The following is a 16,923-nucleotide window of genomic DNA, read 5'->3' as shown; positions in this document are numbered from 1 at the left end:
AAAATTTATATCCTTGAAGCTTAAAGACCCATCTGGCAAGTCTACCACTTAATTCCGTCTGCTTCATAAGCCATACCAGACTCGAATGATCCGTAATAACTTCAAATTCTTGCATTTCGATATAGCATCTAAATCGGTTAATGGCCTCAATTGCAGCCAGACACTCTCTTTCAGTAACACTGTAATTTCGCTGTGCTGTGTTCAGCTTTTTCGACATAAATGCGATGGGTTTTTCATCTCCGTTGTCGTCTAGCTGAACCAAAACTGCACCTATCCCGAAATCACTTGCATCACAATGTATAAAAAATTTACGGCTAAAATCGGGATTAGCAAGAATGGGAGCAGAGGTAAGTAACTGCTTAATTTCATTAAATGCTTTTTGCGCTTCTTCAGTCCAATTAAATTTTCTTTTTGTGGATAATACTTCAGTTATCGGAAATACAACAGAAGAGAAATTTGAGATGAATCTCCGATACCATCCCGCAAGGCCGAGAAATCCACGGACCTGTTTGATGTTTTTTGGGACAGGCCAAGAAATAATGGAATCGATTTTATCGGGGTCGGTTTTTATTCCCCCATTGCCGATAACGTAGCCTAAATATTTTGTCTCTGTGACGCAAAAACGTGATTTCGAAATATTTAAAGTTAAATTTGCCCTTTTAAACTGGTCAGCAATTCGCACTAGAGTAGATATATGAGAAGAGAAGTCTTCAGATACAATGACGAGATCGTCTAAATAGCCAAAAACGCAATATTTCAGATCCGCAGGTATTAGATCGTCCATTAGACGACACATTGTCGAAGGGGCATTGCATAGCCCGAATGGCATTACCTTAAATTGGTATAGGGGCCTGCCGGGGATTGTAAAAGCTGTAAGGGGTTTCGCTTGTTCTGCTAAGCCTATCTGCCAATAGGCATCTTTTAAGTCCAGCTTGGAGATAAGGTTTGCTTTCGGTAATCTAGCCAATATGCCCTCGATGCTAGGAAGCGGATAAGCATCTTTCTTTGTAACTTGATTTAGCTTTCGGGCATCAAGACATAGACGCACTTTGTTCGGTTTTACTACAAGGCGCATCGGCGAACTCCAAGGTGAGGTTGAGTGTTCAATTACCCCTAACGACAACATTCGATCGATCTCCTTGTACATTAGTCTCTCCACAGCAGGGGAGACGGGATAAAACCTTTGTTTTACCGGTGTTGCGTTTCCAACATCTATGAAGTGCTCTATCAAGGCTGTTTTGCCCAGTCCCTGTTGTTCGAAATTAGGAAATAGTGATATGACAGCTTCTAATTGGGATTTTTGGCAAAGATTTAAAGGATATTTGGATTCTTCTGAAACAGGATCAGGCTTAATTTCATTAACGGACAGAACTTCGGACGAATTTTCGGACAAAACAGAATTGCAGCTAATAATAGCGGAATCAAATAAGTTTGGGGCTAAATCAAACAATTTCCAAAAGTTGAGACCTAATATTAAATTTTGTGATAATGATGGTACAATCCAAATCTTTATGGGACGAATTTGGTTTTTAAATGATATATCTACGTCAATGTATCCGATAACTTTTTGTAAGCCTCCGTCGGCAGTTTTTACATACGAATTAACTTTGGTAAATTGACTACATTTAGAAAAATTCACTTGGGCAAGTTTGTTACCAATGCAACTGATATTTGCCCCAGTATCTAGTAGGCCAAGTTGTTCAAAATTCAAAAATTTTACTTTTGCATAAAATCGTCTATCTTCAGCGCTCGTTACGACTGTAGAAACAGTGAATTGTGAGGTAATTTTTCTAACTTTAAAATATTTTCGAAGACGTATTGTGGATCTTTTGGGCTTTAGCTTTGCTAAATTAGACAAAGTCGAAACTTGAAAAATAGCATTTCTTTTGGCAACATATTCTTGCCATCTCTCATGGTAAGGTCTAATAGGGTACAGTAATTTATTGTTATTTAAATTGATTATAGTGGACTTCTTTAAAATTTTTGTATTTTGGGCAGAATCATCTGTCGCATCTGAGCTATTTGTTAAATTTATGGATACGTTTGAGATTGGGTTTGAATTTGACAGTTTTTTGAATTTGCAAGTTTTTTGGCTGAGCATTTCTGACATTGTGGCTTGTACGTATTTTTAGTACCACATCCGTAACAGAAAACGTTTCTGTCACTAAGACAATCTTGCCAGTGGTGGCCATAATCGTCACAATTCCAGCACTTGGAAATTCCAGGTTTTTGATCGATAGCGTCTACCATATTTTCTGGATTTGGATTTATAAAATCAGATGGTTCACTAGAATCAATTTCCGCGATATTGCGTCTTGAATAATTATTATTAAATACTTTTTGTGGAGCGTTTTTTCGGAAAAAGTCGTCGTTCATTAAATTTTCTCGCATTTGAACTAACTTTCTCAGATGCGCTATAGAGTAAATTGGAACGTACAATAGTTCATGCCGTATATCGGAACGTAAATTTTTCGTAAGAAGTTCGACCAATTCGTTTTCTGGTATTGGGCTATCTAAGCGATCAAGAATAGTTGAAACTGCCTCAAAGAAAACATCAAATGTTTCTCCATTTCGCATTTTTCTATTTCTCAACTCTTCCCTTAAATCAAAATTTGATTTGAAGTCCTTATACTGGTACTTGATCGCGGCACAAAATTCATTCCATTGAATGGTTTCCACTTGCTTGTGGTAGCGCCAGTACCAGTCGCGAGCTTTACCTGACAGTAAAATGTGCAAATTTTTGCAAATAATAGAAAAGTCATTATTAAAATTGTCTGCGGTCAGTGACCGAATTCTATACAAAAATTCATCGACTGTCAATCCATTAGCAGAACCATCGAATTTCAAATTCCAATTCTGTATGACAGAAGTGATTTTATCAGTTCGAATGGTTGAAAACTCATTGAAATTTGAACTTGGTGAGACACGATTTCCGCTCTGAGGTGGCATATTAAACGGTGGACGAAAAGGTTGCGTAGGTGGGATAAATTGTTGTTGTGGTTGCCGTGCTGGCGAAACAAATTGTTGTTGCGATTGCCGTTGTTGGTTGGAGGTATTTGGAACTACATTTAAGTTCTGTAATATACGAACTATACTTGTTTCAATTAGTTGGGTTAACTGAGATGGATCAATAGTAATATTGTCGTGTAAAAGATTACGAGAAGTTGTTGGTGGCTCATTGTATACATTATGTTTATTATTACGAACATTAGGTACAGGAGTAGAAATATCTAAAGCCACGATTTCCTCAGTTTGTTGTGGATTCTGACTATAATCGAATAATAAGTTTTGATTTTCTTGAAAAAGATTTTTAGTTACATTTCTTGTTTTGTATCTCTTTGCCAGAGCCCCTCGACCTTTACCACGAATACTAATATTAGTTTTTGTCGTCGGGTCAACTCGAGATGGATTAGCACCAGACATTTTTTTTAAATTTTCAAGATCGCAATGTTGATGACAAGTTGGACATTCTGAAGATTCAGATAAAACATTTTCAATGCATAATCCATGAAAAAAGTGATTGCAATTTGTTATGACAAGACAATCTTGCGATTCTAATATAACCTGCTTGCAAACCATACAGATTGTCTCCGAATTACTGGCTAATGCTGTAGGTATAGATTGTTCCACAGGAGGTGGTGTGCGCTCCAAAGACATATTGAAAAATTTATATAAATGTACTAAGGTGCAATTCTTGCCTTTAAAAAAAATAAGAGCTAAATAAATTCGCAAATTCAAATTAAAATGCAATGTTATTGGTATTGTCAAATACCAATTTATATTTGAAGTTTAGTTTTAGTTTTGTAAAAAAAAATATGTCTACTAAAAAAAAATGTTAGAAAACCAGGTTTTAAATTTCACAAAAAAAAATGTTTATAGGTATAAAAGAATTTCAATTTACCAAATAAAATAAACGAAATTAAGTTGTGTAGTTTCAAAATTTATGATAGAAATTTTACGAATTTGTGAGTAATATATTGAGGACATGTATTTTTAAGTTAGAGATTTTTATTAAGTCCAGATTTTTTATAAATTTTGTTCAGAAATCTCAGACAAATTATAAATCGAATGATAAAACTCTAAATAAATTTAAGTTTTAATCAAACAGAATTAGATTTCTACCACTATGATAGAGATGTAGAGTTTTTAATACAATCTGATAGTTTTATTTTCTTACTTTATGGATGTGAAAGTGATTAGGATTATGCAAATTTTCGTAGAATAAACAGTTTAAATCGATGAAAAAGAAATTTACACAAAATGGCTATGGAGTTTAAAAGAGATAAAATTATGTTAACCTAAAGAGACAAACCGGTATGCTATAAAGTTTCCTGAAATAAACTAATTAGTGGATATAAAAATGCTTTCTGCTAAATTTATATAATTTCCAATGCTAATTAGGATACCGATACCTAAATCTCAAAAGATCAACACAACATTATTCCAAAAAACTGTTCACAAAGGACAAAAATTAATAAGTTGAATTCTGTACACGTAAAAGAATCACTAGTTGAATTTTCGGTCGTTTCATTCGAACTTTAATACCATCAAATAAACGAAGATCCTGAAAATTGTTAATGATTATTTACGTTAAACTTTCATCAAAATACAATATTTTATCATTTGTGAAAAAGAATAAAGAAAATTAATTTAGTTAAGCTGGTATTGGAACCAAAAATATGAAAACTTTCGGGCCCCACGTTGGGCGCCAATTATGTAATGTACAAATAGCAACAGTATGGTTGTATCAAGGTGACATTTGGAAATATGTGATGAGTTTAAAAATTTATTGTAACAAATCTGTTATGTTCTCAGGAAAACTATAAATGACGATTGGGAGCCTTCTAACTGCTAGCTGACAGTCTACTAGGGTGGGTTCGTGTCATCTACAATTCCTATCGCTCACATATTAATAGTTTGTACGTTAACACATAATATTTCAGACTCCCTTGCCTCGGTTATAGATTTAGAAAAAATAAAAAAAAATCAGGTCTAATATCGAAATATAAAACAATCCAAAATTAAAATTTACAAAGTTTAGTGGTTGTACTTGGATTTACATCGATTTTACTGTAATTTATTAAGGCACCCAAGATGTTAATGGGGCCAGCGCCTCATTACCCTCCCTACCTTACGTTTTAGTGGCGACTGTAAAAGTGTACTAAAACCCATGAGTGCTATACCCTAACTCAATTCACATCCGTAAGAAAATATTCGAAAATTTACATATTCATTTCAAAGATTGACATTTATTCATCAAAAAATGGAGTAATTCATTATTATAGTTCGGAAATATAACTAATTAGTATATATTAATGAACTAAACAAATATTCATTTCTTAAAATTATAAAAAAGTACAAAAAAAAAACTTAAAACTTTTAATTAGAGTCTAATAGCTAAATTTTAATTGAAGTTTTGTAATTTTTCGAGCAATTCTAATATAGGTAGATTTATGATCTATGGGGTTACTTCCCTAATAAATTTCAACTTAATCTTAAAGTTACATTTAAAATGTTTAATAAAAGCAAAAACATAACATTAGCTTTAAAAGAAAAAAAAATAATTAAACAAACGAAAGCAAAATTAAAAAAAATTATCCGTTAATAGAAATTTAAGAGAAAACTTATTGATCTCAGTAAACGTAAAGTATAAAAAAAATGTTTATTATGTTTTTACTTCTGTTATTAAATACTTAAGAGAAATATGCAACAAAATAAAAGAAATAAAATCACTCACTCACCGATATGTAAATTAATTGTTGTTGTTGGAACTTATAGGTTTTGTTAATTCTTATTAATATTTGCTGATTGATGACGTAGAGGCCTCTCCGAACATCTGCATACTAGTAAAACAAATTATTGGTGCGGGGAAAAAATATTGGTTGCATATTTCTAAACTTGTAAAAGTAAACTTATTAAATATAAATTTTACACTCTTATTTACAGATACATACCAAGTAAAAAGTTGCAATAGGGTTTGAGACTTGAGTTTTACTTATAATTAAGAATTTACTTTGACTATGTAAAAATTTAGTTTGCAGTTTATATTTATAAAAATTTTATGATTTGAGTAAACTAAACATTGAATTTATTGTTAACGAGAGTTAAATGAATACCGACATGAATTTTAATAAAGTAGCTATTTGTTAATCAGAAAATTGTAATAAAATTGAAATGTAGATTGCGAAATTTTTTTGGTTATTAAATTTGGACTGCAATAATTTTGAAACTTTACTTATTGTTATTCAAAGACTGAATTATACAATTTTAATGGATTTTGGAAATTTTAATCAATTCTATAAATAATCTCGTAAAAAGAACTAAGCAAACTTAATTTTTGTTGAAATTATGGAATTTTTTTATAGTTTTTCGTTACGATTTTAACAATATTTATAGTTGAATACAGATATGTGATGTAACCTGGATGTTGTTGGTGCTGGTTGGCCACATAAGTTAATGGGTTACCTTCATTTTTAAGACACAACTGAGCTGATATATATGTTTTTGTTGATTTCATGCAGTTTGTCTAGCGAGGTTCTATTGCTGTTTTCGAACAATTCTGAGCGAGTTGGGACATCACTGAGCCGTTAATTGTATAACATGCAAATGATGTAATTTGCGTAGTTACTGGCGTCTACAGTGGTGGCGAAAATGATAAGCCCAGATTAATTGTCAAATGGATTCAATTAATAAATGCAATAAGATTCTTCCTCCTTAGATAAAAATGAAGGTATAGAAGTGTCGTGATTGGAGTTGTAGCCAATTCTTTTGGAATATAAGACACGTGATTGATGTTTCGGGTTATGTAACACAATCCTGAATATACAAAAAATATTTTCTTTTCTTACCGAAATCATTAAAGACGATTGTGTTAAATTTACCTGGATATTTGCCTTTATTATTCAAAAAAAAAATGCAATTGATTTTTCACTTTTTTTAAAATTTTAAATATCGATGTTACTTTCTTTTACTTTTCTATTGTACAATTTGTGTTTTAGTTGATAATGAGAAGTAAAGTACGTCTTGCTAGTTGAAGAGCGAGGTATAAAAGAATAAAAAATTTGTACATATTGTACGAGTAAGCTATTGCGTGGTAAGTATAAATTTACCACTTAAAAAAAAAAACTTGGTATCATTGACTATGATTACCGCCGTATTGTTATTTTACTTGTGTAAATCACGGATTTGCATACATAAAGCTAAGACACAAACCATCAAAAATTACATTGATAAATTTGATGAATTTAATTACATTGTTTACACATGTATTTAACAAACAGTAATGAGAATTATTAAAATTATTTTTCTTAACTAGCAAAGCATTCCTAAATAAAATAATGAATATTAATTCAATTGGTATTTTGAATTCTCAACATTTTCTCACAAAAATAATCTGTCCATTACATGATTGACCATAAATAGCCCGTAAGATTGGAATCTTAAAAACTAAAATTGTCAACATCATTGGTCATAAATAGAAAACTACAAAAAAACTGTTACTTTTTTTAATTTGCCCATTTTTTTTATTGCATGTTTATTTTTAGAAAAACAGAAAAGAATATTGTATTACTGTGTGAAAACCATTATTTGATGCACAATGAAATAACTAAGCAGTGGTGTAGTGAGCACAACGGCAGACTACCAAACAGAAGGTTGCAGGTTCGAATCGGGTTTGCGACTTATTTTTTTTTTTATTTTTTTGTGTAAATTAAAATTCATAACTCTACTAACAAAACAACTTATTTCTGGCCAAAATATAAAGGATTACTTTTGGGACATCGCGAACAAAAATAATGACTCCTTACAGTTGAAAAATAAGTAGTTGAATCGTCAAATTCCCCTTATTTTTCGGCTTATTTGTAAGAAAAGTTTTTGCTGGGGAATAGGATAACATAAACATTACCACACGGACCAGTGTGAATGACAAGGGTTGGTTTTTTCTTATCTAAGTAATGCACACATGCGTATAAGTACATAAAAAGGTCATAAATTTAGTTTTACAATTATATTATTTCTAAAGTATTTATATTGATAAAAGTAGAATATTAAAAAGAAATATCATGTTCAACTACACTTGAACATTCTGCGGGGGGGCAAAAGTTATAACAGAAATTTGTCTTAATTTAATTAATCTTTTTATATATAATATAATAAGTATTATAATAACTACTATAACTAACAATAAAGAGGTGTGACCTGATAGATGATGAAATGAGATACTTCTAAGCTCGATATTCTGCTTCTTCAGCTCATCAACATGACTCTTCAATTGATCTATTTCTTTGTCGTGATTCACAAACATGTTACCCAGCGGTTTTATAATTTTATTTTCTTCTACATTGGCATCCCTGGTTAAAAATGATTGGAATTGGCTGCTAAGTTTATCATGCATCTTGTGGACTGCCACCAAAGTTACCTCATCAATGCGTGCAGAACAATCTTCCTTTAAATTTAGAATTCCTTGCTGTGGTAAGTCCATTATCATTTGCTGCTGATTTGAGCACTTTATATGTGCTGATGTATTTTTAAAAATCTTAAAAAGCCAATTGCCTTTCGTATGTAGCTCGCTCCAGAAAGGAATTTTATCAATTTCATCATATTTACAATTGAACGTGGTATGTGGCTTTAGTGGTGATAATTCACATTCGTTATTGGCAGCATCAATCCATGGGAAATTTTCTTCGCATACTATCTCATTGCCCAAGGTTCTTTTACATTCGTTAAGCACCGCATCAGTTAAGAAATGAAACGAGTCTATTTCATAGTTGTAAACTATGTACGAAGCTTTCATTCTCGCCATCAATGCTACACCATCTTGGACAAATGGAATAGGTATAATTTTGTAGATTTGAGATGACTGCCTGTTGAATAGAGGAATTTTAAGATCAATAACAAGCTGGCTTCCCACAAATACTCCAGTACCGGATAAAAGATGCCAAATTTCTTTTAATTCTGTACCACTGTTCTTTCCTGGTAGCATAAATTTTTCAGGAATCAATTCTCGGATTTTTGTGATTTCGGCTTGCAGCTGTTGTGGACTTATTAATACTGGATGAATCTTTCCATGGTTAACGCTAAGAAGTAAATCAATTGCTTCCTTTTGAATTTCGTTACATTCGTCGACTAGGTCGTGGAGCTGCTTGGTAATCATGAAGAATCTTATTGACTCTCTATACACAAAATATCGTTCCATCATAGTAGAGCTAATGTTATCCATTTTAGCCTTCATCTCGGAAAAATTAAGGTTAACTTCTTCAGTAGTTCTTTTCAGTAGGTTCACTGTGGAGTCCACCACTGAAGTTTGTTTTTTGGATAATGCTTTCAGATCATTCTGATTAGCTAACAGGTTCTGCATATTATTCTCCAAGCTTTCTCGGTCGTCTTCGTCCATCAAGCCAAATAATACATGGTGTAGAGATCCTATAAACTTTAAGGGTGCATCTCGTCTCTTGCGTATTTTATTGCTGAGAAATAATTTATTATTTGTTTCCAGCTTATTCACTTGATACTCCATATTTCTTATAACAGACCAACACTGATCTTTGAATGTATCTAATTTAGGGCATATTTCTTTGGAATGATTTAATAATTCCGCTGCTCTGCTTAGAACTTCAAAATACGGATGCATTTCGTAATATATTACAAGATTCCATGATGACGAAACTACATTTATTTGGTTAATAGTATCCAAATATATTGCTGTGTTGGGTTTAATCTCTCGCACCATCGTCACATTTGCAGCTCTGGTAGTAAAAACCATGCACATGCTTAGCAAAGTTAACAGCATTAGTGATGTACTTTTATTTGATGATGATACAACTCTTGTAACATTTGATGCTGATTCTGTTGGGTTGATATCCTGTTGCTTCTCTCCACATGTCTTCCGATGTTCTAATGGACACAGCTTATGTATTGGCCTTTTCAATAGTCCATTCTTTGTTTTTAAAGTAACAACTCTTACAATATCATCCTTTCCTGGATGAATATCAATAATTCTCCCCAATGGCCATCGTGCTGGATGTGTATCCTCGTTCTTAATGATTACGACTTGCCCTTTTTCTAAGTTGTCATATAACTTCTTCCATTTGGACCTTTGTTGCAAGGAACTCAGGTACTCACTTTTCCATTTTCTCCAGAAATGATTTTTAAGCTTTTGTAAAAGCTTCCATCTGTCTAAACAGGTAATTTTTTGGTCATCATTCTTTTCTGGATACTCCATCATAGGACGACCAATTAGAAAATGAACTGGTGTCAACGTGTCAATACTATCTGTATTATTATCCAGCTGATGTAGTGGCCTTGAATTTAAAACTGCTTCGATTTGTGATAATAGGGTACTTAATTCCTCGAAAGTTAATCGATTTTCACCTATGACTCGTTTCAGATGATATTTTGTTGATTTGATAGCAGCTTCCCAAATTCCTCCAAAGTGAGGACTTGCCGGGGGAATAAAGTGCCACTGTATTTTATCTTCTTCTAATAAAGGTGCAAATTCTTTGTCTAGTTGTCGAGCAGCGCCTATGAAATTTGTACCATTGTCGGAATACATGTGATTGCTTTTGCCTCTTCTGGCAAAAAATCTCTTTAAAGCCGCAAGAAAAGCATCTGTGGTCAAACTGCTAACAGCCTCGAGATGAACAGCTTTTGTCGACATACATGTAAATACGGCGATATATCCTTTGAAGGATTTTTGACCCCGTCCATTGGAACATTTAATTTGGATGGGTCCAGCATAATCTATGCCACAATGAGCAAAAGGCTGAGAAACGTTTACTCTATAAGAAGGAAGTAAACCCATTAACTGGTGATGTTGCTGGTGATGATCCTGTTTTTTAGATCTATAATCCAGAAATTTCTTCTGATTATATTTTCAACCAGTCTGTTGCCCCCGTGAAGTGTCATTTTATGTGTTTCACTTACAATTGAATCTGCTAACGGCGATTTCTCTATGATTATCGGATGTTTCCTGTTGTATGCCATACTCGAAAATTCCAATCGACCTCCAACTCTAATTACACCATGTTCGTCTAAGAAAGGATTAAGCGATGCCATTCTACTACGGTGATCTACTGCATTATTGTTTTTTATTTGTAATAATTCGTTTGCCAGGTATACCTCCTGATGGACTTTTATTATGATAACTTCGGCTTTATTTAATTCTTGCACTGTTAAATAAGTAGGGAAGTTTCCATTTCCTTTCATTTTCTCTACGAATCTAATCACGTAAGCAAATATTCTTTTCATCTTCCTAAAAGATGAGATTCTGCTTACAACATCATGAAAGTATGACGTCTTCGATATCTTCGTCACTGCAACCACCTTGACATCAGGCTCTTCTGATGGCCAATTATTTTTATCTTTTTTGAGCCATTCCGGACCACACCACCAAAGGGAACAGCTTTCAAGTTTTTCTGGATTAATGCCTCTTGATCCGATATCAGCTGGATTTTCTTTAGATTTTACATAGCCCCATTTCACATTTGGCAAACATTGATTTATTTCGGAAACTCTTGTTCTTATGAATTTCTCTTTGCTATTAGGCTTTCTTATCCATGATAATGTGATCATAGAATCACTCCATGCATAAATGTCTGCACCTGCGTTGATTTTGTACTTGATTTTATGCAATAATCTCGCTAACAGATGCGCTGCACACAATTCCAATTTAGGCAGAGTCTTCTTGTTTTTTATGGGGTTTACTTTGCTTTTTGCGGCTACTATTGTAATTGTTGAGCCAACTTTTGCATAAACCACAGCAGCATAAGCCTTTTCAGATGCATCTGCAAACCCATGCAATTGTAATGGTGTCCCGTTTGATCGTTGAATCCATCGATTTATTTTTATGTTTGTCAGCGCTGGCAAGTTTTGAACAAACGATTTCCAAGTTTTACTGAGATCTTTATCCAATGGTTCATCCCAGTCTGATTGCAACTTCCACAAATGTTGTATAAACAATTTTGCCGTTACCGTAATCGGTGTTAACCATCCTAATGGATCGAATATCCTTGCGATACGTGATAACACAATCCGTTTCGTAATTTTAAGATCATCCTCGATTTGCATGTTGAATGTAAAATTATCCGTCTTAGGGTTCCATTGCAAACCCAATGTTTTCAAACATGCATCTTCTTGTATGTTTAGCACCTCATTATTTTCAAAGTTGTCAGTTTTTATTATCTGACCATTGTTGGATATCCATTTACGCAAATGAAACCCAAATTTATCTAAGTGGTTGGATATTGCTTCTCGTATCTTCATACAATCTTGGATTGTATCTGCTCCAGTTAGTAAATCGTCCATGTAAAAGTCTTCTTTTATTCTGCTAGAAATATCTTCATCTTTACAATGATTGGCAATTTCAATTAATGTTCTAATTGCCAAAAAGGGTGCTGAACTGGTACCATACGTTACAGTTGTTAATTTGTATTGTTCAATTGGATTGCTTGGATTCTTCCTCCATAAAACATATTGGTATTCTTGATCAGGTGTATCAATTTTTATTTGGCGAAACATTTTCTCCACATCAGAAGATATTACATATTTCCATGACCTCCATTTCGTAATGATGTCAAATATATCTTTTTGTAGCTTGGGACCTACTTGTAATATGTCGTTTAAGCTTTTACCGTTGGTAGTTTTGGAAGAAGCATCGAATACCACTCTTACTTTTGTAGTTAAGCTACTTTCTCGTACTACCGCTTGATGAGGTAAGTAGTATTTACCATTACAGCTTGGATCTACTTTCTTCATATGGCCCATTGATAGCAATTCTTCCATTATTTTGCAGTATTCGTTTTTTAGTAATGGATTTTCTTTTAGCCGCCTCTCCAGACTCATCAATCGAGCCATCGCCCTCTTGTAAGAATCGCCAAGCTCGCAATCTTCTAAAAATGGTATTCTTACGATAAATTTACCATCTTCATCTCTTCTTGTTGTTTCAGAATATAGTTTTAGGCATTTATCTTCCTCGTCTTGGGAATTTTCCTCCTCTATTTCCTCGATTTCCCAGAACCTTTCAATGTTGGTAGTAGCTACTGATTTTGTATTGCTTTTATGGTTTACTCGGATCACGCCAGATAGAATCCAACCCAACTTAGTGTTTTGCCCCAGAATTTTCTCTTCACGATGTACACCGTCTTCCAATATTTGCGAGAATAAGTCGGCACCAATAACAATATCAATTCTATCTGCTTTGTTGAAATTGGGATCTGCTAAATTGAAGTTTTTCCATTTTTGCACATCATAATTAAATGATACATCGGGATGAGTTGCCACTAATTTTGGTAATATTAATGCCTCTGCTGTTATCATCTCGTTGCTTAGAAATCTCGGATGTATTTCTAAGTTTATTTTTGCTTTTGCAACTCCTACCACTGTTTGTCCCAGGCCTTGTAGTTTAACCTCAGTTTTCTTCCTGGGTAATTGGAGGATTTGTGCTGCTTCTTCGCTTATAGAGGTTATCTGCGAACCTTGATCAATTAAAGCCCGTAATGTTATATATTCTTGATGTAAGGATTTTACCCGCACTTGGGCTGTAGCTAGCAATACGCTGCTCAATGTGTTCGTGCTCATCGTTGAATTAACTCGCTGCTTTTCAAAATGAATAAGTGTATGATGATACAACCCACATTTTTGACATTTGCTTTCGCTTAAACATTTTTTGTCTGTTTTGTGCTTAAGGCAATTGTAGCACAAGTTTTTAGATTTTACCCATGAATGTCTTTCTGTAACGGTCAGCTCCAAAAATTTTTTGCATGAGTAGATTTCGTGACCTGGTTTTTTACAAAAATAACAACTGCGTTTTTCTGTAAACAGTGATGTAGATCTGATGTTTTGTTTGCTAAAGTTGTATTGTTGTTTTTTAGTTGTTGAGGCTTCTAACGCTTGGTAATGCTGCTCGAGAATCTCTTAGCTCCTGGATCTCCCTTGATTTTTTTGTGTTCTGCTCATATAGAAGCAGACTTTCCTTATCCAATTTTCGAATAACAATTCTGGCAATTATTGGATCAGCGTCTCCCAAATTGATGTTCATGGCTTTCAGTGCATGTATGCACTCTATTGTTGTATCTAATAGAGTTTTTAAGCTGGACGATGAAGCACTATTAATACTTGGCTGATCTAATATTTTGTCCACTAATTTTGTGAACAAAACTCTTTTGTTTCCATATCTTTGGGTTAATATCTCCCAAGCTGCATTGTAATTGTTACCAGTTATAGCCAAGTGTTGTATTAATTTTAATGCCTCTCCTTTTAAATTTGTTTTTAAATAATACAATTTCTCGACGTCAGCTAATTTCGTATTTTCATCGACTAATTTTTTAAATAAATCGTGGAAGGAGCTCCATTCTTCAACTTTTCCATTAAAATATGGAATTTCGATGCTTTTCAAAGCAAGTGGTTTGGAGTTGTCACTTCGAAACTTTGAAAACTTCTTCATCAATTCTTTCGCTCTGACTTCATACAACTTGTCGATTTTTTCAAATTCTTCTTCGACTTGTTGTCCCATTAAAAATTTTATGGATAAGTCCGTTTGGAGTTGTCTTATATCTTCAATTTGTCTCTCCCAAGATGACACCGTCTTTTCTAGCTCAAATGAACTATCTGCATCCTGTTCATCCTCGAGGGCTTCTCTTAATTTAGATATTTTACGTCTAATCTGATGCAACAATGCGCTTTCTTTTGTAGTAGTATCCTCCTCTTTTTGAATTATTTTGGGGTTTTCTGTCGATATCTCTTTCGGCGCCTGTAGTTTTATAAACATTTGCTGCAAATACTGTTGTTGATGTCGCTGAAATTCTTCCTGCTGTTGCTGTATTTGTTTCTGCATTTGCTGGAACATTTCCTGCATGTTGCTTTGTTTTCCTTCCTGAACTGGTTCTGACTTTAATTTCTCTAAGGCGTTTATAGCTGTTTGTACCATTGTTTTGGTACTTTCAAAGACCTTATCTTTGAAGTATTGGTCATCATTGACCCCATGGGCATCCAATTTTGCATTGTTTAATTGGAATTCTTCCCATTTGTTTTGAAGGCTCTTTTTCGTCTCCTCAATGGCAGCCTTCCTCACCAGCTTTCCTTTTATCTTATCGGAAATTTGAGTGATTTCTTTCAGTATTTGCAATTGAACTTTATATAAGTTCACTCGGCTTGACATTTTTGAAAGTTTTTTTTTTTTTTGAAGATTTGTGTTTTAGTTTGTTTTTGTTTTTTAAATTTTGCTGGTTCACTCTCTTCGAAGGACCAATATGTTTGAAGTATTGTAAATAATAAGATATTTTTTACACACTTAAAAATATTTTATTAAGTTTCAACTTAAGTACTATTTACACGAATCTTAGTCTAATATAGTAGGCATGTGTACGTGATCTTACGCTTAGAATCTTATCTTTGATGTTTACAATTTCTTTATCATAACATGGACATATGTGAATGAATAGGATAACATAAACATTACCACACGGACCAGTGTGAATGACAAGGGTTGGTTTTTTCTTATCTAAGTAATGCACAAATGCGTATAAGTACATAAAAAGGTCATAAATTTAGTTTTACAATTATATTATTTCTAAAGTATTTATATTGATAAAAGTAGAATATTAAAAAGAAATATCATGTTCAACTACACTTGAACAGTATGTAATGTATGTAATGTATGTAATGTATGTAATGTATGTAATGTATGTAATGTATGTAATGTATGTAATGTATGTAATGTATGTAATGTATGTAATGTATGTAATGTATGTAATGTATGTAATGTATGTAATGTATGTAATGTATGTAATGTATGTAATGTATGTAATGTATGTAATGTATGTAATGTATGTAATGTATGTAATGTATGTAATGTATGTAATGTATGTAATGTATGTAATGTATGTAATGTATGTAATGTATGTAATGTATGTAATGTATGTAATGTATGTAATGTATGTAATGTATGTAATGTATGTAATGTATGTAATGTATGTAATGTATGTAATGTATGTAATGTATGTAATGTATGTAATGTATGTAATGTATGTAATGTATGTAATGTATGTAATGTATGTAATGTATGTAATGTATGTAATGTATGTAATGTATGTAATGTATGTAATGTATGTAATGTATGTAATGTATGTAATGTATGTAATGTATGTAATGTATGTAATGTATGTAATGTATGTAATGTATGTAATGTATGTAATGTATGTAATGTATGTAATGTATGTAATGTATGTAATGTATGTAATGTATGTAATGTATGTAATGTATGTAATGTATGTAATGTATGTAATGTATGTAATGTATGTAATGTATGTAATGTATGTAATGTATGTAATGTATGTAATGTATGTAATGTATGTAATGTATGTAATGTATGTAATGTATGTAATGTATGTAATGTATGTAATGTATGTAATGTATGTAATGTATGTAATGTATGTAATGTATGTAATGTATGTAATGTATGTAATGTATGTAATGTATGTAATGTATGTAATGTATGTAATGTATGTAATGTATGTAATGTATGTAATGTATGTAATGTATGTAATGTATGTAATGTATGTAATGTATGTAATGTATGTAATGTATGTAATGTATGTAATGTATGTAATGTATGTAATGTATGTAATGTATGTAATGTATGTAATGTATGTAATGTATGTAATGTATGTAATGTATGTAATGTATGTAATGTATGTAATGTATGTAATGTATGTAATGTATGTAATGTATGTAATGTATGTAATGTATGTAATGTATGTAATGTATGTAATGTATGTAATGTATGTAATGTATGTAATGTATGTAATGTATGTAATGTATGTAATGTATGTAATGTATGTAATGTATGTAATGTATGTAATGTATGTAATGTATGTAATGTATGTAATGTATGTAATGTATGTAATGTATGTAATGTATGTAATGTATGTA

At 32.5% G+C, this 16,923-nt stretch overlaps 1 protein-coding gene across 1 annotated transcript; it reads right to left on the bottom strand.

Moving 5' to 3' along the window:
- Positions 1-11,215: 11,215 nt before the first annotated feature.
- Positions 11,216-13,572, bottom strand: LOC135950662 (uncharacterized). Its single transcript, XM_065500193.1, has 2 exons — positions 11,320-13,572; positions 11,216-11,248 (listed from the first exon to the last, which is right to left on the bottom strand). Exons 1-2 carry the CDS (start codon positions 13,570-13,572, stop codon positions 11,216-11,218), a joined length of 2,286 nt encoding a protein of 761 aa, XP_065356265.1.
- Between the last annotated feature and the right edge of the window lie 3,351 nt (positions 13,573-16,923).

This window comes from Calliphora vicina, chromosome 2, assembly GCF_958450345.1.
Source record: "Calliphora vicina chromosome 2, idCalVici1.1, whole genome shotgun sequence".
Lineage (NCBI taxonomy): Eukaryota > Metazoa > Arthropoda > Insecta > Diptera > Calliphoridae > Calliphora > Calliphora vicina.
This window is presented reverse-complemented; position numbering and strand designations above follow the sequence as displayed.